This window comes from Hydra vulgaris, chromosome 02, assembly GCF_038396675.1.
Source record: "Hydra vulgaris chromosome 02, alternate assembly HydraT2T_AEP".
NCBI classification, from domain to species: domain Eukaryota; kingdom Metazoa; phylum Cnidaria; class Hydrozoa; order Anthoathecata; family Hydridae; genus Hydra; species Hydra vulgaris.
Window position 1 is genome coordinate 684,500 of NC_088921.1, and position 26,378 is coordinate 710,877.

At 26.1% G+C, this 26,378-nt stretch overlaps 1 protein-coding gene across 1 annotated transcript; it reads left to right on the top strand.

The window, feature by feature from the left end:
* Positions 1-11,202: 11,202 nt before the first annotated feature.
* On the top strand, positions 11,203-23,864 carry LOC136076961 (NACHT, LRR and PYD domains-containing protein 12-like). The gene is made up of 5 exons (XM_065791013.1): positions 11,203-11,270; positions 12,259-12,323; positions 21,489-21,575; positions 22,215-23,558; positions 23,860-23,864. Exons 1-5 carry the CDS (start codon positions 11,203-11,205, stop codon positions 23,862-23,864), a joined length of 1,569 nt encoding a protein of 522 aa, XP_065647085.1.
* Positions 23,865-26,378: the final 2,514 nt, after the last annotated feature.

Sequence of the window (26,378 nt, forward strand, 5' to 3'; positions counted from 1 at the left end):
GTTATTATCATTGGTTGGGTCAAAACTTCTAAAAACTCTCTTAAGAAATTGATTGAATAACACAAATTTGTTATATTCATTTATACCTTATTTTGATTTTACTTATAAACATGATATTTAAAACAAAACAAAAAAATTAGTTGTTTTAATCTTGTTTAAAAGTAAAAAATTATGACCAAGACCTCACTGTGTCATTGTTAGTATTATGCTCAATTTGTCTATCCATGCAGAGGCCTTGTTTGAGTTTCTTTAGTTTGTGTTTTGAAGCTATAGCTTAAAGAGAGAATTTTGTTAACAATAAAAAATATATTTTGTTTTATAAAACATATTAGATTTAATTATAAAATTTCTTTTATTTGTTTTCACTCTAATAATATCTTTATTCAGCCTAAAAATAAGTTTTTAAATTTAAGTGAAAAGATAAATTTGTAACAAAAATTTGTTAAAACATTAAAATGATTATAGTCTATACTCTACCATAATTGTATATTGAAATTAATTTTGAACTACAGAAAAATTTTACAATATATATATATATATATATATATATATATATATATATATATATATATATATAAATATATATATATATATATATATATACATACATACAAATATAGAAGAACAATATTAAATACAATTTTTTAAATGACTTTTTCAACGACGACTTAAGAGAAACTTTTTAATAAAAGTTTACATGCTTTAGATATTTATTAAAAAATATCAAAATATTTAGCTTTTAACCCTTAAAGGACGGGAAAAAAAAGTTGGGGTATTAAACTACCCCAACCTAAAATATTTTTAAGCAGAAAAGTTTAAATTTTTCAAAATTGTGTGCTTACAACAAAAAGAATCTTTTTTGTGCATCTCTGAAATTGCTTGGTTATATAGGTAGTTTTTTGGAATTATTTGGCAAAGATTACTATTTGCAACTATTACCGGAAGGTTGTTGATCCCTTCAAAAATTATATTCTTTTATGTGAATCCCTATTTTTATAAATTAGGTGAATTTACAAGAACAAAATATAAGCGTTATATGCTTCAACATTCAAAAACATTGTAAATGTTGATTGGTAACTCTTTTGACAACATGAGTAGCATCTGACAAACTGGTATAATGTGTCAACTCCACCTTTAATCACAGACACAGAAAAATCCATTCAACATTAAATTAAGATTTCTCTAAAATAATAAATGCTTTTCATTCCTCGCACGGTGTTCGCAAATGGCGGATGCATTTTTATAATGGTAAAACAGAAAATTTAAGATAAATATAAAGTATATAGAAAAAACAAAACTATATACAAAAATATTATTTATTTTATAAGCACAAATATATCATCAACGATCATATAAATTAACTTGAAGCAAACAGACACACAAAAAATCATTCAAAAAGGAAAAATATATATAAAAATAAAAAAAGAATTTCAAATTTAAAAAAAAAAAAAAAGAACACTTCATAAACTTAAATATAAAAGAAAAAAAACAAAAGAAGTAAAGTAAAATGAAATAAGCTAATAAAAAGAAAAGATAAGAAGAGTTAAATAATCAATTAAGTAAGAAAGAAGAAAGAGCATTGGTAGAAGATTGTTTTTTTTTTATAATTTTTATTTTTTCTTTACGATATAATTTGTAATCATGATTACATTAAATTAATTATTTTTCATGATTACATTAAATTAATATGATTACAATAAATTCATTAGTTAAAATACTCAAAAAATACTTTATACTATTGCAAAGTTAATCAATAGTTTCTGCTTGCCAGTTGTTCTTGTATACTTCTCTTGTATACTTCTCCTTTCAATTTAGACCAAAAGTCCTCAATAAGCCTGCATTCAGTTACGTTGGGAGGGTTGTCTTCCTTTTCAACAAAATTGTAGTTATTTTGTCTAAAATACTCTAATACAGATTTTGCGTAATGTGATGTTGCTAGGTCAGGCCAGAATATGTAGCTGTCGTCTAGATGATTTGCTTTGATGAAAGGAACAAGTCTTTTTTTGATGCACTCGCTCAGGTATAATTCTTGCTTAAGTGATTGCTTAGAAAGTACAAAAAAAGGTATAGAAATACATTTAGCCTAAACGCAAATCCTAACCAACACTTTTTACTCATATTTTTCAACTGGATCATATTTTACGCTTGGCGGTGTCAAAGCAGTCTTACTTGAGTAGAAATTTTGGTTTCCGTTAATGGTGCTATGCTTCAAAGTGAAATAAGATTCATCATCAATTATCCAATCGTGATTTTTATATTTTTCGTATAATCGACTGCATCTGGTTCTTATTTTGCGTTTTTGTGACTCTGTTCTTAATGGAATCTTTGTCTTTTTTTTGCATTTAATATCTGTGTGTTTCTTCAATGTTTTGCATATAAAAGACTGATCGCACACAAATTTTCTAGCTGCTTGTCTTTGTGAGACGCCATCCTTATGGTCAAACATGGTCTTCGGCTTGGTAATGTTCTTTTTTGTCATGTTTTTTGCGACTCGACCACTTCCTTTAACTCTTTGAGTTCCGATTCCATCTCTGCATGTTCAATTATACGGTATATGGTTGCTTTTAATATTTTTTCTGCTTTAAAATAACAATAAGTGTAATATTTACCATTTTTGCTTATTGTCCATGTAAAATCCATTTAAGAAGCTCTTACTTAGATTTGTTTATTTTAATTTTAAATTGTTGAATTTTAATTAATTTTTTTATTTAATACTAGAATGAATTTGCAATAAAATACATACAAAATATATATATATAACTAATGAAATTAGTACATGCAAATTTAAATTAACGCAGTCTCATTTATATATATATATATATATATATATATATATATATATATATATATATATATATATATATGTTTATGTATATATATATATGTTTATGTATATATATATATTAGGGCTGTTCATGTGAACACAGGAAAAAAAATTTTTTCTTGAATTTGAATCCATAGTTGTTTATTTTGTGCCATTTGACATAGTAATTGACTGTGGAAAAAATCTTTCCAATCAGATAATGTTTAGGGGGTGCTCAATGACCATAAAGTTTTACGAAAAACGTCAAAAACGTGTAAAAAGTTCCAAAGTTCCAAAAATTTCTAGAACCTGGTTAGTTAGATTTTTTCCACTGAAATATTGTCTGATTGCGTGCTATATAGATTAATTAAAGTGCAGCAGATTAACTGTCATCAGGGCACCAGACTAAAAAATGTCTGCTAGTGTTTAAAACAACTGTGTTTATATCATTTTGTTAAAATTTGTATTCATAATTTTAATACTATTATTTAACTCAATTTAGAATTTGTTCAAACAGAATAAAAAGGTTTACAAGTATAATTATTATTTTTATTTGGAATTTCAGTTTGACAACAAATGTATTAATATTTTGATAGTACCTAACCTTAGTAACCTATTACAGAAAACTAGCATGGTAGTCTGGTAGTGTATTGTTTGTTATTAAGTGCAGATAATAATAATTTCTAATTTGAAAATATTTATTTAATTTCTTTAGTAATAATTATTATAATATATTGCTGCAGCTGCATAAACCAACAACTGAATGATAAGTTTGTATAATATGGTATTGAGTTTTGATTTTCTCATAATATTTCAGTTATCATTGAAATGGCAGTATCATCTCGTGTTGCTATCACTACACGACTTCAAACCCAAATCTTTTTAATTGGACAACCAGAGCCAAATCTTCCAGATAAAGTTCTTCCCTTAACATCTGATGTTTTAAAAACATTTTTTTATCATCTTAATTCAACCAAAAAGTCAGTGCCTGAAAGTCTTAAAACAACTGTTGATGAACTGATTATTATTTGGAATAAAGCCCGTATTCCGACAGCATTTCATCCGAATGTAGTCTTAAAGTTGAAAACTTTAGTCCAGGAATTTAAATTAATAAAAAAAAAAAAATCCAGATTGTCAGATTCTCAGAAATCGAGAGAGAAATCATTTACAGACACCATTGGCCTACTTTTTGACATTGCCCACAAGGATGCTGAAACCATGATCAGAATTGAAGAAGATAAAGAATTTTTATTGGATCAGAGATGTCAGAGAAAAATGGTGATGTTTGGAGAGGACAAAGAACTTTCAAAATTAGAAGAAAGAAATGAAGCAAGGAAACAAGCAGAGAGAGAACGAAAGCTAAAAGAAGAGCAAAGACAATCTGGTGCGAGTGCAATAGTTCCTGTTATTGAACCTGTACATGACGAAAGTTATAGTGATGACAACGATAACGATGCTGTTGATTATGACAAAATGGTTGATAGAGATTTTGAGATAGAAATCCCTGTTTATTACAGACAACAAGTCAGTAAAGCAAGTTCTTCAGGGTCAGCTGAATCAAGTTTAGCAAGTACTCCAAAACGACAATGTATCTTAGATACAATTCTTGACTCGCCTGATGTTTCATCAACATTAGACAGAATTAATCTATCTGACACAAAATTTACTATACTAGCAGCAGCAATTGCAAGGGCTGGTGGACAGAACCTCGATGATGGATCATTGTCACGTTCTACAGTCCGTAGAAAACGAACCTATCATCGATCAAATATTGAAGCCACTGTTCGAACTGAATTCTGCGATTTGGACAAACCACCATTAATCGTCCACTGGGATGGCAAACTGATGATAGATCGTACAAATTCTGCAGCCCCTAAAGCAAATGTTGACCGGCTATCTGTAGGTGTGACAGGTCACAATGTTGACAAAATACTTGGAATAGCAAAACTATCAGCTGGAACTGGAGAAGCCCAAGCAAAAGCAGTTATTCATCTGCTTAATTTCTGGGACATAATTGGTGATGTTATTGGAATGAGTTTTGATACTACAGCCTCTAATACTGGCTCCAAAAATGGTGCATGTGTAGTTCTAGAGAAACATATAGGTAGAAATTTGTTATATTTCGCTTGCAGACACCATGTTCATGAGATCATAGTAGCAGGAGTGTTTGGATCACTATTTGGACCATCATCTGGTCCCAACATACCTCTTTTCCAGAGATTTCAGCAATATTGGCCCAAAGTTAATCAAGGAAATTTTAAACCTGGATGACATTCGAATGAAAATACCCCTGGTGCAAGAACTACAAAATGAAGTGATTGCATTCCTCAAAGAAAACCTGCATGTTAAAATGTCAAGGGATGACTACAAAGAAATCATGGATCTCTGTCTGTTAATACTTGGAAAACTGCCTGATCAAGAAGAGAAAAATTATCATTTCAAGATCCCTGGTGCTTATCACATGGCTCGCTGGATGGCCAAGGTTATTTATTATTTTAAGATTTATTTATTTCGTGAAGAGTTCACCACAGTTGACCACAAAAGAGGAAAAAAATCTCTGTGAATTTTGCTTATTTGCTAGTCTGGTTTATGTAAAATCTTGGATATCATGCACAAATGCCAGCGATGCTCCAGTTAATGACTTGTTTCTGTTTCAGCAACTTAAGCAGTTTGCAGTTGTGAATAAAACGATTTCCGAAGCAGCAGTCAAGAACTTTCAAAACCATTTGTGGTACCTTTCACCAGAATTGGTCCCACTAGCTTTGTTTTCAAACAAATCTCAAACGGAAGAGAAGCGAAAAATGATTTCCAACATGAAATTTCACGGTGAGAACTGGTCTGAAAGGTTGATCAAATTAAAGAACATTGAAAAGAGAAGAAATCTCTGGACATGCTGGTGACATCAGTTTCAGCAAGTGCGTTGCGGTCAATGAAGGTTGATATTGATTTTCTGTTCAACAACGATCCAGCTACCTGGAATGATTCCCCAGAATACCAAGAAGGAAAAAATTTAGTATATTCATTGAAAGTAGTAAATGATGCTGCCGAACGATCTGTGGCTTTAATGTCGATGTTTAATGAATCGATTACAAGGAATGAATCTGAAATGCAGAGGTTAATTCAGGTGGTTGAGGATCACAGAAAGCGAGTGCCAGATGCCAGAAAGTGTACTCTGAAGAGTTATAGTCCTCGCTAGCATTAACATTGCACGAACTATAACATTACGATAATTAAATGTTAATTGCTCATATGTTTTTTTGTTTATAATTCGTATTTTAATCAATGACAAAGAGTCAAAAATCCTAGTGTTTTATTTTGGAAAAATTCTGATATAACAAAAACCGCAGAACTTTAGTCGTATTGCAGTATTTTATTTCATTAATTTCTCTGCTAATAAACCAGTCTAAAGTGGATGTGGATTGTAATTTGTATTCAGAATTTAATATTTAGAGATAATTAAAACTGATCAAATCTGAAATATCTAATTAACCGGGTTTTAGAAATTTGTGGAACTTTGTTACTTTTTCCATGTTTTTCACATTTTTCGTAAAACTTTATGGTCATTGAGCACCCCCTAAACATTATCTGATTGGAAAGATTTTTTGCACAGTTAATTACTATGTCAAATGGCACAAAATAAACAACTATGCAATCAAATCTGAAAAAAAATTTTTTTTGGACAGCCCTAATATATATATATATATTTATATATATATGTATATATATATATATATATATATATATATATATATATATATATATATATATATACATATGTATATATATACATATGTGTATATATATATATATATATATATATATATATATATATATATATATATTATATATATATATAATTTTTTGATTTAATACTAGAATGAATTTGCAATAAAATACATACAAAATATATATATATATAACTAATGAAATTAGTACATGCAAATTTAAATTAACGTAGTCTCATTTATATATATATATATATATATATATATATATATATATATATATATATATATATATATATGTATATGTTTATATATATATATATATATATGTTTATGTATATATATATATATATATATATTTATATATATATATATATATATACATATGTGTATATATATATATATATATATATATATATATATATATATATATATATATATATATATATATATATATATATATATATATATATTGCGTGCTAGATTAAATAAATGGTATCAGCTTTTGGTATCATCCACTTCTTTCGATATCATTTTTTTTTTTTTGATTTACTAATTTACTAACCGCTTTTTAAAAAAAATTTAATCCTGTATTAACAAAACACGCATTGATAAACATATTAATACAAAATTATACATTTTAATATATATTTTTAAAAACAAATTCAAATTCAATCAATGTTTTATAAGTTGGTAAACAGGAAACAAAGAAAAAAGTTGAATAACAAGAAAATGGTTGAGACTTTAAAAAATTGTAAACTGCATATAAGTAAAGAAAACAAAATGACAGGAAGTATTGTGTTTATATTCTAAAGTATTTATATTCTAAAGTATTGTGTTTGAGGTAGAAATCTTTTTAGTATTATAAAAGTTTTTGAGATTAAACAAGAGACGTGTGAGATATGTACATCGCTCGAGCAGTGATCATGATAGTAGTTTTAAAATTAGAAAAAGATGTAACCAAATGACAAATGGGACAGAATTAGAAACTTGGAAGCCAGAGCAATTCTAACTGCATTTACAATATATTTTTGAACTAAGTTTAAATAAAAATAAGCATAATTGGAAAAACCAACCCAAGTATGACAACAGTATTCCATGCAAGGATGAAAACTAGATTTATAGAGCTATAGAATGGAATGAGGTGTAAATAAACAGGTGCTATCTTGGAAGAGAGATCACATTAAAATCAGCTGTTTTTTGAAATTTAAAATCTCATAACTTTTTTGAGCAAGGTACATTATTGTCTCATTAAGCAAACAGAGCCACTTTAGCGGTAAGAAAATATTAAAGATCATTCATCCACAAATATTTATATATTTACTTTATTATTGATTTTTTTTTGAAAGACGTTTTAGTATTAGTGTTTTAAAATTTAAAATTTACAATTTTTTATGCTTTGTATAATATCATATATACATTAGAAAAATAATCGTTAGCATTGGTTATTTTTCTGATATTTATTCATGTTTTCATCATAATGTTTTCTAGAAAAATTGTTAATATTTCTTTAAGCATCATAATGTTTTTAAGCATCATAACTGTGATTACTTAATATAACTGAAGATATTTGAGACCAAGCATCATTAAATTGATACCAAAACTGATTTCTAATCACATCAGTAATACATCTTCAAGCAAAGAAGCTTTTCATTTTGATCAGTAATATATCTTAATATATAAGCAAAGAAGCACCATTTATAAAAATGCTCTCAATTCTTGTGGATTCAAAGATAAGATCAATTTCATTCCAAATATCCAAAATTATAATACAAAATCTTGAAAAAGAAGCATTATCTAGTTTAACCCACCTTATTTGCTCAACGTCATAACAAACAAAAACATTTTTGAGTACAATTGATGAATATTTCCCTAAACGCCACAGACTTCACAAACTTTTTAACTGAAACAACTTAAAGGTTAGTTATAGCTGTCTTCCAAACATCAAGAGTATTATTATTTCTCATAATAAAAGTATATTATTTAATTCTCATGAAAATGCCAATCAATATATATATATATATATATATATATATATATATATATATATATATATATATATATATATATATAGAGAGAGAGAGAGAGAGAGAGAGAGAGAGAGAGAGAGAGAGAGAGAGAGAGAGAGAGAGAGAGAGAGAGAGAGAGAGAGAGAGAGAGAGAGAGAGAGAGAGAGAGAGAGTTTATATAATAATAATAAAACTTATATAGTTTATATAAGTTTTAAGTACCACCCCAAAATGCGATACTGACCTGCAAAATAGAGTAGGTCCTTCTCAAGTTTTGCTCCAATAATAGTACATGCCCCATTTTTTCATCCAGTATTTGAGGCAGTTGTGTCAAATTACAAACCAACAAATTTTTTGCCAAGTCTCATTCTTTGAAAAAACTTACAACAGTGTTGCTTGAGATGTATTACTTTTGCAACAGTCAACAGCTGCTTTTCACTCAAACTAGAGACTATGACAGGGAGTTGCTCAACATAAGTTTCAATTGTCAATCTTGCATCAGCTTGCAATTCCAATTAACAACTATGGGAGCATCTTCTTTAAAATCAGCTTTCAGTTTTTTAACAACCTTGTGTACTCGCAACAAGTGGACAAACTAATAATCTTTTATCCAAGGGCTCTCAATGCCTCTGTCTTTCACAGGAAGATGTGCGATCACACGTTTTTAAATGACCAGGCAAATTACATTTTGCTTTAAAAATGCGCTACAAAAACTTAATTAGACTTATCTAAAAAAGAAAAGAAAAAAAAAATTCTTAACTAAAGCAAAAACACACACAAAAATATATATATATGTATATAACCCAACTACAACAAAACTTTGTCTATTTAATTTATGCATTAAAAAATCATTTTATTGTTTGCTTTAACATCTGTACTTTGTTTTTTTTTTTAAATATGTTTCGAAAGATAAACATTTATCATAAAAAATACATATTTATATAAGTAAAAAAAAGCAACAGTTTATTAATACTTGTTATAAAAATTCATTAGAAATGTTGTTACTTCATTAGTCATCAATTCTTCAATTCATCAATTCTTCAATTTATCAATTCATCAATTCTTCATCAAGTCTTCATTAGTCATCAGTGTTGTTACTTCATTAAAAACCGTTTTGATAATATAAAAGCATTTAAGATCAAACTTATTTAATTGTAACGGCTTTCTAAAACATTTGTCTTTTTTTTTTCAACAACTTTTTTTTTATCTTTTGAAATGTATTAATTTTAATTATTATTATATTAAAATTTCGTTAAAGACTTTCGTTGTTGTAGAATGTGATTGTTTATAAAAACGAAACAATTTTTTATTTTTAAATAATGATTATTATAAAAAATCTTAAACTCTTAAACAATTTATATATTATAAACGTTATATATTATAAACAATTATAATTGTATATATTATAAACAATTTATTAAATTATAAACAATTATAATTATATATATTATAAACATATTATAAACGTTATATATTATAAACAATTTATATATTATGCACTCTTAAACAATTTATATATTATAAACTAAAAAAATATATACAACTGCCAATTATACTTTTAAAAAAAAAACATTATCAGTAAATTGTTTAAAAAAAACTTTTCGCTTATATAAAAACATTTAAAAAGTTTTTATGTCATTCATTTAACTCAAGCGTTTTTGCTAATATAAAAACATTTGTTAAGAAGTCTTGATGTAATTTATTTCACATTCAAAAATTTTTTCGTTTAGCACGTTTTTATAAAGTTTTTTGAAATAGCCGCGGTCAAATCGTCAAAGTAAAATATAATTTGCCCGTTCATATAAAGACAAGCGATTGCACGTCTTCCTGTGAAAGACTGAATGGGTATATTTCTTGTAGCGCTTTTTTGCTTTATTGGATTTGGAACTATATCTCCAGGCAAAGCACCAGAATTCTCTTCACATAATTCCTTGTTACTAGTACTACTGTCAGACATTTCCAACTGGACTAATGCAGAAGGTGTAATGCTTCTTCAGCTTTGTGAATGTACCAAGTTTCAGTGTGCCAATTCCAGAGTTTCCGAGCTTTTTCTTTGCTCAATTAGTGCTTTTCAGCAGCTAGGATCTTTAGGATATTAGGATATTATTACTCCTATTCTACCAGTTTCTCTGTGCAAGAAGAAAATCTTTGTCTTCATTACTTGTAATTACAGTTACAGTATTTAAACTAGCTATATCAAACACATTTTTTAGATCTTTATTGGAAGTTTTTTTTTGACAGTTCAGTACATATTTCAATTCAGTACATATTTTAAAAGATGCACTACTAGTTGAATTTTTTGGAAAAGATTTTTTCGGTATTTTGCTTTAGTAACTTTTTTTGATTTTGCTGTCCATTTTTGCTTAAGTTCATCATCATTTGTTAGTTATCTTCAAGCATAGTAGATGTGCCCTTATAATCTTGACCAACTAAGTAATAAAGGTCGAGATTTTCTTTTTCAAACAGTATCACTTTTTTTTATCACCTATCACTTTGCCACTTAGATCATTAGTTTTCTTAAAATTATTTTTTTTTTTGTATGCAGATAATTTTAACCCTCATAAATGAAAAAATTCATTTGATCAGCTATCCCCCTGATTGATTCATTTGCTGAAAAAATACTTTTAACTACTTTAATTATTTTGTCTGTTATAATTTGTTTAAAATGCAACTTGCTCTCATTCCTGAACTTTTTAAATGGTGTTCTATATCTTTGTCTCCAGCATACACTCAGTAAAATAATAACCTGTTTAAGCTTTTATCTGCTTTTATAAAACCATCATTTCAAGACTTCCATTGTCATCATTCCTTCTGCCTCATTATGCGATCCCAGGTCTACCACATAACGTAACACTTTTGATAATAGAAACCAAATATTCTACAGATTCTATGAATGTAGCTTTGTACTGTGTTTTTACACTCACATCTTATTTCATAAACTGTAAAAAAAATTATCAAACAGAATTTTTGTGGTATTGGTTATTTAAATGTTTTATTTGTCCATTACTTACTGTCATATAACTTTTTTGCTCAAGTTTTTTTAGAATATCAGTTTTTTGAGTTTTGTAAGTTTTATTTTTTATTGTTCTGGTTTAGCTACGATTACGATTACGATTTTGACTCAATTTTATTCACAAATAAAACACAAATGATACATAGTTTCAAATAGACACTATTGAACCGAATATGTGTTGGAAACCTGAATATTCGAAAGAATTCTTTCTGCGTCTCGATATTTCTGACCCCCAAAAAAATGCATGTAGTACCACTAATGGTGGATGACAATAATCTTTAAATGCTTTGGTAATGGATTCTTCAAACATAACATAAATAGGTACATGTAAGAGATCGTGGGTGGTTGTTAGTTGGTTCAATCAGCTTTGTAATGTTGCAATCAGATATAAAGATGTGCATATAATACAGAGTTATAGATGTGCAAGGTGAATCGTTAAAGCTCTAGAAAGTTTTTTTTGTTAAAAATTGTAATTTTTGTTAGAAAATTATTTTTTAAAGTTTTTTAGTTAATAATCACATAAAACGAGAAAAAAAAGTACTTAACGTATATTATTAGCATATAATAATACTATAACATATACTATTAACATATATAATACTATATGTTATAATATAATTTATGTGTATTACAACGTGTAATAGTAATTAATATTTTTTTATTTATGAAATGATATGATTAAAAAATTAATGAAATATTAAAATATAGAGTAGAGATTTGTTTAGTTTTTGATAGTTACCATGGTTACCATAGGTACATGGATATAGGTGTGGGTTTTTTGATGTTTACCATAGATACATATAGATAGGTGCGGGTTTTTTGGGGCCAAGTTAACTTTCATTCATTTATATTAGGATTAATTGTGGATTTTTTTTTTAAACAATTCATTATAAATATTTTTTGTAGAGCGTAGAAATAAAAATATACAAAATCATTACCATACCCACAAACCCCATATCTAGTGGGGATGAGGGAAGTAATTTAATATATAATTAATCCAATTCATACATCAGTTTTTTAAATTTTCTTAAGTAATTATTTTGATAATAATTTTAACCTAATAAGTTTATAAAGTTATTTTTTATTTAATATGCCAACTTTATACAAGATTATATTATATATCCTGTTTGTACAGCACTATATCCTTATATTCAAAACCATGCTGATTGAAGATATCATTTTTATAATGTTTAAGTTCTCTACATTAAGGCAGTAATCACAACTATGAAGCATATAGCTACGATTCTCAATTATACATGCTGTTTTTGATATAAGTTTTTTATATTCGATGTTACTGGGCACTGCATAAGTAATCAACTTTGAATTTTAAAAGAAAGAATTTTGACAGACGCAAACTGAATGCACACCAGATGCACAATTTACTGTTACGCACCATTTTGGACGAGGCTGATAAAACCTTGATAATCCTATCTCTCTCCTGCTTTTAGAAATTCTGAATGTAGCTCTTTTAGATTTATTAGTAATAATTGCTTTTGTATATTTTGTTTTTGACCATTGATTTTAACTGAAACAAATTCTTTCTTAGCAGGACAAATCTGAGAATATTCTTCACTCTAATGAAAGTTCTTGACATTTGTTTTAAGTGCTTGTGATATCTTATTTCTAGTAGTTTTTTTACACTCTACTAAGATACCTTTTGACATATTTAGTTACACACTTTTTTAACCATCTACTTAGGGACAGAAAAGTATTATGCTTTTTGTTGAATTGTCTAACAATTTAGTGTTAATGTTAATAGGTTTATTTTTTTCATTTCTGTTTGGTTTTTTCTTTAATGGCTTCACCAAATAAATCTTAGTCTGTTAATTTTTTTGAAATTTTTGTTGTGGTTGCTTGCAACCTTGTTTGAAGTAAATAAGAGTTTAAAAAAATATAAATATAAGCCAGTAATTAAAAAAATAGTAAATGTAAGTATAGAATTATAATATATAACTATATATATATTAATACTTTTGTACTAGCCCCGACTATCAACCCCTGCTAAATCTTATAATTTTGGCGGGGCCGGGTTTGCAAAAAGTCTCACTTTTAGCCAATGGCCTAGGCTGGGACCCAATAGTTTAATGACAATCAAGGTTTAGTAAACTCCAATATTACATTTTTTAGATTAAAACTATTTAGTCTGAATGTTTTTTACCCGGATCAGGTCAGGCTGTTGTCTTTTCGACCCAATTGTAATTGTCCAATCTAGGCCCACACTATTTTAGCTTGCAGACCTACCTGGAATGTGCATTTCTTGTCCCCATGATTTTTCATACTTAATAAAGATATGTAACATTCCATATCTGTTAATAGGATCTTTACAGAGAAATAAATAAATAAATAATAAAAAGAGAGCTAAAAAGACAAATTAATAATAAAAAAAAAAAGTTTTTTTTTGTTAAAGTCTTAAAAAAATGATAAAAGTGAGTTATTGGTTTTTTTTAATTGTTTTTTTAATGAATTTTTTTTTTTTGCAATATAAATAAAAAAAGTAATCTTATTATATATCATTTAAATATTTCATTATTAATTCATCATGCAAAGAAAACAAAATGTGACATATATGTAAATAGCTCTACATTCACTCAAATGTTACTCATTTTAACTCTTAAAATAATTGTTTTTATTTTATCTAAATATAAAAATCTAATTTTATTTATCAAATTTAATAGAATGTAATTGCATCATATGTATTCAATAACCTAAAATAAAGATTGCATCATCATAAAATGAAGTAATACTTGCTTTTTTTTTTAACCCCCACTTAAAAATAATTAACTTTGAAGTTAATTTTAAAACACTTTCATTCTAAAAGAATAAAAAGCGTATTCAGGTCCGTTTTAGAGATATTGGTTTTATAACAAATTCAAAATGGCCGATTTCCAAAGTCCTATTTTGATAGAAAGTTTAAGTTCAGATATCTCAGCAACTACAAAATAATTAAGATTTTAAGATTTGAGAAAAACAATAAATAGGCTAAGACATTAATAACTTTAAGATTTGAGAAAAACAATAAATAGGCTAAGACATTAATAACTTTAAGATTTGAGAAAAACAATAAATAGGCTAAGACATTAATAACTTTAAGATTTGAGAAAAACAATAAATAGGCTAAGACATTAATTTTTCAAATTGCCATAATTTTAGAATGCTTTAATTTATGAGTTGAAATTTTAGGGAAATCTTTATCTCCATATAACCTATAAGGGGTGTGAATTTCAAGAAAATCTGAGATGGTCACCCAGGAATGTTTAGCTCATCTTATATGGAATGATTGTGTAGAAATAATAAATGTAGAAGTTATTACTTGAGTAATTACTTGACTAATTACATTCTACAATTAATCCTCAATTAAGGAACTTTTACAACTGTTGAAGAAATTAATTGAGAATTAATTTTAGCATTAAAAGCCAGAGTGATTTGGATATTTAACAATAGGTCAATTTGATTAACTGGTATAACAGGAAGAATATGGCCATTTGATTCAAGAGTGAAGTCAGAAAAAAAGTCAGTTCCAAATAACTCTGTCCTATTGTAGGGAGAAGTAAAAAGATCAGATCCATAAAAAATCAAACCCGTGAAAAGGTGTGCATTGATGCATATATAATATGGATACAAACATTTATGTTTGCTACTTATATAGATGCTGGCATACAATATCCTTACAATTTTTTTTTTATTTGCAAGCCTTTGATGTAAAAAAATGAAGCGATGCTGTAAAATTTTGTGGGATAGTGCATTGTTAATTTACTGAACTTTCATAACAAAATTTTTAGGAGCCTTTTTAAAACATTTTTTTCAAGTTTTTAAATACATTTTTTGTAAACAGTTATGTTTATGTTCATTATCTCTAGTAATTGGTAATAACATTGGAAATTAGACAATGTAAAAGAAATAATTTCAGACATGCATCAAATGCGGTAAATACATTTATTAAAGAAACTTTAATAAATGTATACCATTAATAAAATTTTATTCTTTTTTAAAATGTTATTTATTTTGTTTAACTTTATTAAAATTTTATTCTTCAATTATTCTTTTGTTTAACTGTCATTCACAAAATTTATTAATCAAATAATTTTTTTTACAAATCAATAATAGTTTTTTTATATTTAGTCTAAAAAAATACTTTAAATATGGACAAACAAGGCATGCGACTACATGCGCTTCCCGGTAAGGCTTAGGATGTATGCAACCCCGTCACAAACTTGCCCTGCCCCTGGCTCCAGCTCTATTTTATCAAACCTGACCTGGCCAAATTTCAACTCCGGTCGCTTCATAATTTTTTGTCAATCTTGCTTTACAAATAATTGTGAAAAAATATCAACTAGAAGCAAGAAACCTAGTCCAAACTACATTTAAAGTATTCAACTTCATTAGTGATATGCAGAAGACAATGAACATTTCAGACATAGTATGTGTCACCAAAGTATTCATGAATGATTGACACAATTTATCTTTTTAATGGCAAAAATGTTTGGCTGTTAATAATAATACTTTTGTACTTCATGGAAATTGTCAATGATAAGCAGTAGAGTCCTGGCTCCAAAAAGCAGGATTTCTCTAAAAATGCCTATTTATGCGGCAATTTGCCATATATGCATATAGTAAAATCCATAAGTTGATTCTATCATCTGCATATATGGAAAAATCAACATGAATAATTTTTGAGAATGAAATAAAAGTTAATGGATAATTTTTATCACCCAATAGTTTATTTCCTAAAACAGTATATTGTGTTGAAATGTATTTTTATATTGTTAAATAACTGAACAATAAATAATCCAGGAATTATAAATACTTTACATGATTCCTGCATAGCCTCTGGGACCACTGATAATAAGCTAGGAAAATGTTTGTACATCTTAGGATTGATAATGCTCTTCAAAACAATATCAACATACAGTAAGATTGTTTTAAGCAGAGGTGGACTGAGGTGCTCAAGCTACTCAAAACTTATTGCTGAAGTTTCCTTACAATAGTAATTTCAATACTTTTTTTTCAACTTTAACAACAATCCATTGTAAGTGCTTTAATATATTTTACTTTTAGGTCAAGTATAGACTAGATGAATAATTTTAAATAAATACTGATTCAAATTTAGACAAATTAAATAGTATATCTGAGACTTTTCCATAATCAGTTGCATTGTTTAATTAGCAGCGGCATTTTTTGACTAATAGCTAAAACATTTACCAAATAGTTTTAGAATTTTAATTACTCTCTCCAGCACTTTTTTTTTTTTTTCATGAACTTGTTGGTAACAAATTTTATTTTCTTAAAAAAACAACATACTATGAATGTTTTTCAATATTTGCTGTTTTTATGTTTCTCTATTCTTTAATGCCTGCGTTTTCTAGAAATTTATTTCTGCTACTTCTGCAAAACTGAGTTTTCAATTCTTGACAACATATAGTACTCAATTCTTTCTGAAATTATTGTTTCTCAAAAAAATACCTGATGTTCTGGTAAAAAAAAAAAAAAAAGTAAAACTGATTTACCATTTGTTAATGGTAAATCAGTTTTACTTTTACTTTGTGGTATTAGGTAAAATTTAAAAAAAAATTGCAAGGAAGTTTCTGAATTGTCATTTTTCTAAATTTAGGTCTGCTACAGTCATATCTATTTTTGTAAATATTGTGTTGTAGGCAACGACATTCAACTCTCAATGTTAGGTTGAAATCAGGATTGGTGTCACTACCAAATGCTGAATGTTGGTCTCAATTTGATTTTTGTCAGGTTGTTTACTTTGAGACAGTATCTTATGTTTGCAAAAGAGTAGCATTAAATAAAATCAAATTTTATCATTTTTGTCTTAATCAAGAACTAAAAATTATAACATACCAGCATTGTATTTTGTTTTAAAAAATATCTGTTTTTAATAACATGTGTAAGCTCACTACATAGTTTTTTTAATGATTAAGTTTACATAATTAGCTTACTTATTTTCTCTTTTATATTTTGTCTGCGTTGGTAATGAAAACACTTCAGTTTATGTCACAACTAGAGACTTTTAACAACATGAAAGTTGTAATTAAACAATGGATGCAGCTTGGGTTTTAAAAAAAGTTTTATTAAAAGTTTTATTAAAAGTTTTATTAAAAACTGAATTTTTGTTGTTAAAATTATGTGCAGACATATTTAAAGTTATATTATATACATTTAAAGTTATATTATATACATTTTTAAAGTTATATAAGACATATTTAAAGTAAAGATGTTTAGTTTGTGTGCTAACACATTCAAATTTTTAATTTGCAAAATGTGAATTTTGAAAAGTTCTGGCATTTTTTCTTAACATTTTTGTTGTTTACAAAGTTAACACTTACATTTTTTACCGTAACTCCAACAGGGTTAGAGTAAATGAAAAACTCAACACAAATAAAATGTTATTTTAATTTTAGTTTACATATTTGTTTGATCTGTGTTTCTTTATAATAAGGCACACTTCTGAATATAATTCAGACGTCTTATGAACGTTTCACGCTGAACAAAAAAAAAACTTTAGTTTTAAGAAGGTCTAGGACGTTCAGGATGTAAACTGAACATACATTATATGTACGTCCAGTATTTGCTGGGTATTTGATAATTTACAAGTATTTTGATTAAAATGCTTTGATAAAAATCATAAGAATAATAAAAATGCTAAAGTGTGCAAAACTGCAAAAAAAAAAATGGACCATTTATAATTGTAAACATGGACCGACGTGTCAAAGTTTTAAATCTTTGGTTTCAATATAAGATTGTTTGTATGTATGATAAAATAGAGTGAATTATTGACTGTAAAACATGGTGGATTTAATGTTAATGTGTGAGGCTGTTTTGGCTAAAATGCCACTAGTGACTGTAAAAGTAGAGGATGTACTGACAATAGTTTATTTGTACACCTAAAAAATCATGCTTCACCTTCAGAAAGATAGGTTAATGGGAAGCCATTTATTTATTCAGAAGAAAATGACTTGAATGTAAAACATATTTTTCAAAAAATTGTAAGTGTTATTTGACTGAGTTCCCTAATCACAAAATCTCTCTCCAATTGGATTTTTATGGGAGGAATTAAAGGCAATGTCAAAAACTAATGTCTAATGATGCATAAGATGTGGAAAAAACTTATTATTTAGTGGCATAAAATTGACTTTGACAAATTGGATTAGTTGTTATTGTTCAAGAATATGTATGTTGTTATTGTCGCTAAAGGTGGTTAAAAAGCAAGTAAATTATAAACTAATCAAATGGAACCTAATATTGATTGTTTTGTAAACCTAATAAATAGAAAGATAACATATAATTCTGTTAGACTTTGCTTTAATTTTCTCTCCCAATAGTAAGTAAAGCTTTGATTTCTTATTTCAATAAGTACAACCATTCAAATAATTATGTATGATAGTGTATGTGTGTGTTTGTGTGTGTGTGTGTGTGTGTGTGTGTGTGTGTGTGTGTATACATATATGATTCAGCAAGTATATATATATATTTTTCTCACGATTTAAATAAACTTTTTATATTAAAAGTCTTTGAGAAGTTTATTAAAAAGGTTTTTAAAGACACAGCGGATTTAAGAGATAAACTTGTGAAATACTGGATTGCAATATTGGAGGTTGAATGCAGCCTACTAATTATAAATTATTTGACAATTTTTTGAGTTGAAAGAGTTTGCGATTCTACTTACGATTGTAAAAATGGTTGAGACATTGGACACTATATAAGTTTGGAGAATTATGCAGAATATTTACAGGAATCGAACAACTCAACCATTTACTAAAAACACTACAACTACTAAGTACAAAAAAATAAAATACTGCGAGGCATCAAAGGACCAAACAGGTTTAGTACATTGTAACTTTTTTGCAAAGGTTGTGGTTTAAGGGTAGATCATGCTACAATGCAAGCCAACAGAAGAAATAAATCAAAAATAGGAATTTTGATTAGTATTATTTTTAATAATATATGTTTGTTGTTGGGAAATAATAAACTTGGGTTTTAAACTTGGGGTCAGCTAATCTGACCAATATCAGTTTAAATCAAATCAGTTAGTACTTATAGACAGAAAGAAATTTATTTTAAAGACTTATTATAAATCTTTGTTAAACTAGATATATTTCAAAAATAGAGAACTTAAAGATCTTTTCAAAATGATATCAGCTATAACATCATATATAATCAATTATGCCATCATATTTTATCTTCTTTTTATGAATTCAAATCAAATAAAAGGTATTAATTGAAAGTTATTTCAAAAGTTAAAACCATGCTCCTGTCAAGCTTCTATGGTAAATTTAACTCATAACTAGATTAAAAAATATGTTTCTAAGTTAAAAAAATATTTTTATAATTAATTCTAGATGTGTTCCACTGGAATACAAGAACTTAAGTGTAAGGTAAAGGGTAAGTGTGAGGTAACATTGACACATCAGAAAATCTTCAGAAAATATTTTAGCTGTGACAAACTAAATTTGGTATGCAATATTTCTATGTGTTTACCAATGATAATGCTGCCAGAAACTGATGAAGAATTTAATTACTTATCTAATATTATTAATAGATAAATAATTTTGTTTTTGGGGTTCAACTGTCAATATTATCCCTATATTGGGTAACATTGACAGTAATATGTTTTATGCTGTAAATGTTAAAGTTACATCATAAGGGGTAAGATTATCACTGGATTATTGACAAACAAAATAGAGAAAACATTTTTAAAATATATTATCACCAACCTATATTTTCATTTAAAAAATAAGCAGCATTAAAATGTTGTAATGTTGTAAAATTGCAATGAAAGTATAATGTTATATTATTTTTTGAAAGACATCAATTAGCTTCAGTTCTAATGCCTACTTAAAAAATATAAAAAACTTAATTCATGATTAAAAATTTCTTCTCCAAGAATTGTCAAACTATTAAGTTCTACATAATATGACTTGATATCTGATTTCGACAAAATCCTTCAGTGCTGTTATCTTTTTATTGGGTTTTTTCATTACAAATTTTTTAGTGTTTGATTTAGTTTCAGAAACAACAAGATAATTTTTTACATTTGCAGGTTTTGATGTTTTGTTCTTACCAACAGTAAGCAACATTGTTTGGTGTGGATTTTAACTTTTTGCAAGTGTCAGTTTTTAGATCTGTTGACATTTGATGTTATGGTACATTTCTCTTTTTTTTAAGAACATTTTAATTTAGGGTTTATTTGATTCCATTTTGTGTTACTGTGAAAGATTCATCAGATGTAAGACATTCCGCCAACTTTTATTTGATTCATGGGATGACTTTAGCATTTCTGTCAATGTTATCTCAAAACTAAAATATAGGTTTGAAATAAAAATGCAACAAAAAAATTTAAAATGCAAAGTATTTTGAAACAACATCATAAAAACACGTGTAAAAATGATATTATGTATGGTTTTACTTATCTTCAGACTAAAGTTTTTCTACAACAATAAAACTAGAAATAAGTTTAACTTATGCCCTCCGTATTGTGTTGTTATTTACACTTACTATTATGTGGATAAAAATAGTTATATTTGTTCATTTAACATCTTTTAAAATAAATATCTGGCTTCAACATTTGTTAAATTAATTTAAACATTAATAAAAACTTTTAATCAAATACATGTCTTTGTTACCCATATGTCTAAATAACCCCACCTTACCTTATTCTATCAGTTTTTTTTCAACAACAAATTTTTTTAACTTTTAAAAAGGCAAAAATTGGTAATTAGGTATTTTTAATGTTAAGAAATCTCATATTGAACTTTGAGTATGAGATTCCTTAACTTTTCTTTTAAACAAATTCTTTAACAATTCCTTCGAATAAATTATATAAGAAGATAATTATAATAATAAATAAACTTAAAAGGAAAGTTTTTCAGAATTAATAATTTTATTAATGTTTAGTAAGAAAGTTAGAATTAATAACTTTTTTTTTCTATTAGTTCCTTCAAATCCACTAGATACTGATAACAAGTTTTGTGTTAAGAAAGGAAATTATAGTTTAAAATTAACAATGATTATGAGAAAGGGTATATAAAGTTTTTATTTACAGTTGACTATTTTTCTTAAAAATTCTCTAAAATCATAACATTCAAACATATGGTTGTTGTAATAATGAATAAAATCAAAACATTATGGTTAGTGTAATAATTATTAAAATCGCAACATATGGTTAGTGTAATAATTATTAAAATCACAACCATCAAACTTATGGTTAGTGTAATAATGAATAAAATCACAACATTCAAACATATGGTTTAATAATTAATTAATTGGTTTAATAATTAATAATGAGTGATAAGAGGTATATGGAAAATAAAATTATTTAAATAATTTTATTTTATTTTTTGATCATGTTGCTTTTTTTGTAGTGTTTTGACATTAAAAGAAATGTAATCATTGGCTATCCAGCCTTTTTATTGCTTCTTGCTTAAACAGAACTCATCGCAAAATGTAATAAGAAGTCTTTACTCAAAATAATAAAACGAAAATCTAAATAAACACTTGGTTAAGAATTCAAATTAATTGTAAATTCAAATTTCAGAATTAAAATGTAATATTTGTTATGTATAGTTTCTGAATTCAAAACTATGATACCTGTGCATACTAAAATATTTAAGATGTGATGATGATGATGATGATGATGATTATAAGTTATTTATATTTAGATACATCAGAGATCAGCACAGCACTGAAAAAATATTATCAAGAAAATTATAGAAAAGTAAATGAAATTCAACCACCATTAAAAGCACCTGCAAATGTAAATCTAATGGATAACTTTGTTGATCTATGTATTGTTGATGCAGTTAATACTCAAATGGATGCTGTTTTTAGTTTTGAACGACAAAAATTTCTTGAAAAGCAAATGAAATATTCACCTATTTCATATAATGAAATTTTTATGAAAGAAAAGCCTGTATTATTAATATCTGGAGTAGCTGGTATTGGAAAAACATGGTTACTTCAAAAATGTTTGCTTGATTGGTCAAATAATCGAATTTGGAAAAGTGTTGAACTTGTGTTTTATTTGGAATGCAGAAGGCTTAATAAATATCAAGATATTTCTAATATTAATGAATTACTAAATGTTTTCTACAAAGATATTATAAATGATTTCAAAATTAGTAATCATCCTGCACTGTTTATAATTGATGGATTAGACGAGTTTAAGTTTTTAAATGAATTGATAAATTGCAGTTCAAGTTGTAACTATCCAATTGTTAATGCTTTAACGGAAATTCAAAAATACAAGTATGTAGTTGCTGGTAGAGTCTATGCAATTGATCAATACCAAATTATATCTACAGAGCATCGAAATAAGTTAACCATTCAAATAATGGGATTTAACCAAGAAGGAATACATAATTATATAGAAAAGAACGTTAGTGATGAAAAAAAAGATGTTGTGAAAGAAACTTTATACGGTTCTCCAATTGCAAAAGCCATGGCATCTGTTCCATTTTATTTATGTTCAATGTGTAAAATTATTAGTGTTTCAAATGAAAGAAATAAAAATTCTTTCTTAACAATGACAAATTTATATGCAAGTATTTTTTTATACTTTTTTCAAAATCACATCATGAGAACGAATAAATTGGTCAATAAGATAATTGAAGACGATTCTAATAAGAAATATATTTTAAATATTTGTAAAATTGCATATGAATTGTTTGTTGAAAATAAAGTAATTTTTTCAGAAGAAGAAATTCAAACTTTTATCATTGATTTTGATAAAAATGATAGTAATCTTTTTGGATTTATAGAAAAGATTGAAACAAATCTGGATTGTTATTATCAATTTGCACACTTAACAATAATGGAGTTTTGTGCATCTGTATATGCATATAATTGTTTAAGTATTAAAGAGATTATAGCCAATCATAAGCTGAAGAGTTGTTTATCGATGATTTGTGGATTAACTAATAAAAGCCAAAATAGTTTAATAAAGTTTCTTGTTAACTTAAATCCTTCAAAAAGTGGTTCTGAAGAACTTTTGTATTCTATTATAGGTAAGTTCTATTATGCAATAAGGTATGAAAAATATACAAATTCTTACCTTATTTTTCTAAAAAAAAATATTTTTGTTAATGCAAATTATTTTGGGGGTAAGTAGAGTAATTCTGTCATTTCTAAATTTTTTGTTGTTTTATTATGTTATCATGTATATAATTTATATTTATTTATTTTTATACAATTACAAAAACTTGATTAAAATCAATTAAATTGTTTTTAAAACAAAAGAAAATCAAAAAATGGTTTTAAAATAAATATTGAGTTATATATTAAATTTTTTTACCTTTTTAACTTTAGGATAAGTGTTTTTTACTAAACTAAAATTAAGCTAAAATTGTCATCAGTAATTATAGTTAACAATAATCAAAGATTATTAACAAAAAAATATATATCAATTTAATAACAGATTGCATATTAATAATATTATTAATATTAATAATATTAGCGATTTTAAATTTAAACCAGAGTTAAAGCAGTTCATAGCAAGCGTTGTTTTTTTTTACCTAAATTCTTGTTTTATAGGTAAGTATAATGTTTTTTAATTTGTTATGTGAGTTATTTTTTAATTCATTTTGTTTTTTAATAGGTATTACTTTGGTAAAGTAATAATAATATACAAGTTTATCTTTTTTTAGTAGTCCACTAACTCACGCATTTCACTTTTCTTCAAGTGAAGTCGTCAATTAAAGATAATATAAACAATAATCACAATTATTTTTTTGTTCCAATTGTTATTTTTTTTATATAATATTTTAAACAGAAACTTATTTGTTTATGTTCTCTAGCACAGTTTAAATTAAAAATCACATTTTCAAGCCTTAAACTTGGTTTATAGTCATTTTATAAAATGTGATCAAAAAAATCTCGAAAATTTACTATGGTTCGCAATTCGCTGGATTCTCATTTTATAAAAATTGTTGCGATAGTTATGATACGTTTAACTATTAGCAAAACAGTTGTTTACAATTTAATTATAATTTTGTTCGAATTTTCAGATAGATTTTTTGAAGTTCGATGATCGAGTTTTTGATATTTAAAATCTCACAATTTGGTTTTTTTTCTTAAAATGTTTTAAGGAATCATTTTGTCACCATCGTTTATTGAAATTAACACTGAATAGCTACACTTTTAAATTTAGTAAGTTGTAAGTATACTTCAGTTTTAATTGTCGTAATTAGTTGATAATTTAAAAAAATTTTGTTTTGTAACAAAATTCAAATTGTTACAAGACCATAGCTTGAAACAATTTTTTTTTAATAGAGCTTTTTTTTTTTTTGATACATTAAATAATATTATAAAAATTTAAGAATAAACAGATCGTTTGATTTAGTTTAATTAGAGTGAATAGTGTAATTGTGTCGATAAAACTAAACGTTTTCTATCAATCTAACATTTTTGAAGTTAACATTTAAAGCTTGATTAACAATCAAGCTTTAAATGACTTTCTTTTTAATCTATTTAATTTCCACGATTTAGCACTTTTTTTTTTTTGTTAACAGTCGGTCCAAGTTTTAATAGTCCAATATTACTTACGGGAATAATGATATAATTCCTTTAAATAATTTTTTTTTTTTTTTTCTCATTCGTATGTTTAATTTTCGCCGAGAACGTCTGTTACTTTAGCTTAAAAAGAATACAGAGAAATATCAAATATATTAAGTAAAAAAATATATTTATAAAATGATTGTGTGAAATAAAGATTTTAAAGACTTTTAATATTTGTTTTTTAAATATTTCTAAAGCAAAAATTTTTCCATTTTATTAGCAAAAAATGTTATTTTGATAGAAACCGATAGATTCGTTGATAGTTTTTATATTTTATTTTTTAACGTAAAATTGATTTAAAAATTTGTTTTTAAGTGATATTTTTTCACTTCATTCTTCTATTTACCATTTTATCTGGCTTGCCTTGTAAAGTTATTGGTATTTTTGTTAACCTAAAATATTTGTGTTCGGTTTGAAAATACCACTTATATATACTTTTATTTGAATTTTTATTTGGGAATCTAGAATTAATGTATTTAATAAAATGTATTTAATGCCAACCCTGGTAGCTATGCTTCAACAACTCTGGTAGCAATGAAATTTTTTTTAACTATGATTTTGACTATTGTTTTGCAATAAGTTTTAATCTTTTGTTTTAAAAATTTTAATCTTTTGTTTAAAAAATTTTTTTAAAAGTTATAAAAATCTTTTGTTTTTTGTGACCTGTTCTTATTTCTTTTTATAAGTATTTCTTATTTCTCTGTGAAATTTTAATGTTTATTCTAATTAAAATGCAACTTATAATATATTTTATATTATAAAATATACAAGTTATAAACAGATTATATTTTGTATTATAAAACATAAATTCTTTGTGATTTTTTTTATTTTTTTGTTTCAAATCAACGTCGAAATCGAATATTTAAACTCTCACTCTTTGAGTTTTTTATCGTTTTATTCACTTATTTCAAAAAAAGATAGTCAAAGGAGATTTTCGATTTTATATTTCTAAATTTAATTTTTAATACGAATTTGATTTACAAACTTTTATTTAAAATCTGTGTTTAAATGAAGAACGATTTCCTTGTGTATTATTAAAACAACTGAACGATGTTATTTTTGTAAATTTAAATAAATTTCCACGTTTGTTTGAAATGAATCAACAAATTGTATCGTTCTATATGTTAAAATGTTAATTCGGATATAAAAGGTATAGTTCACTGGTTAAATGCTAAACTATTATGTCTCAACACCAAAAAAACTGAATTAATTTTCTCTGAGAAAAAAATATTTCTGTAAAAATGATGAAAATAAAATCAAAATTAATAAAA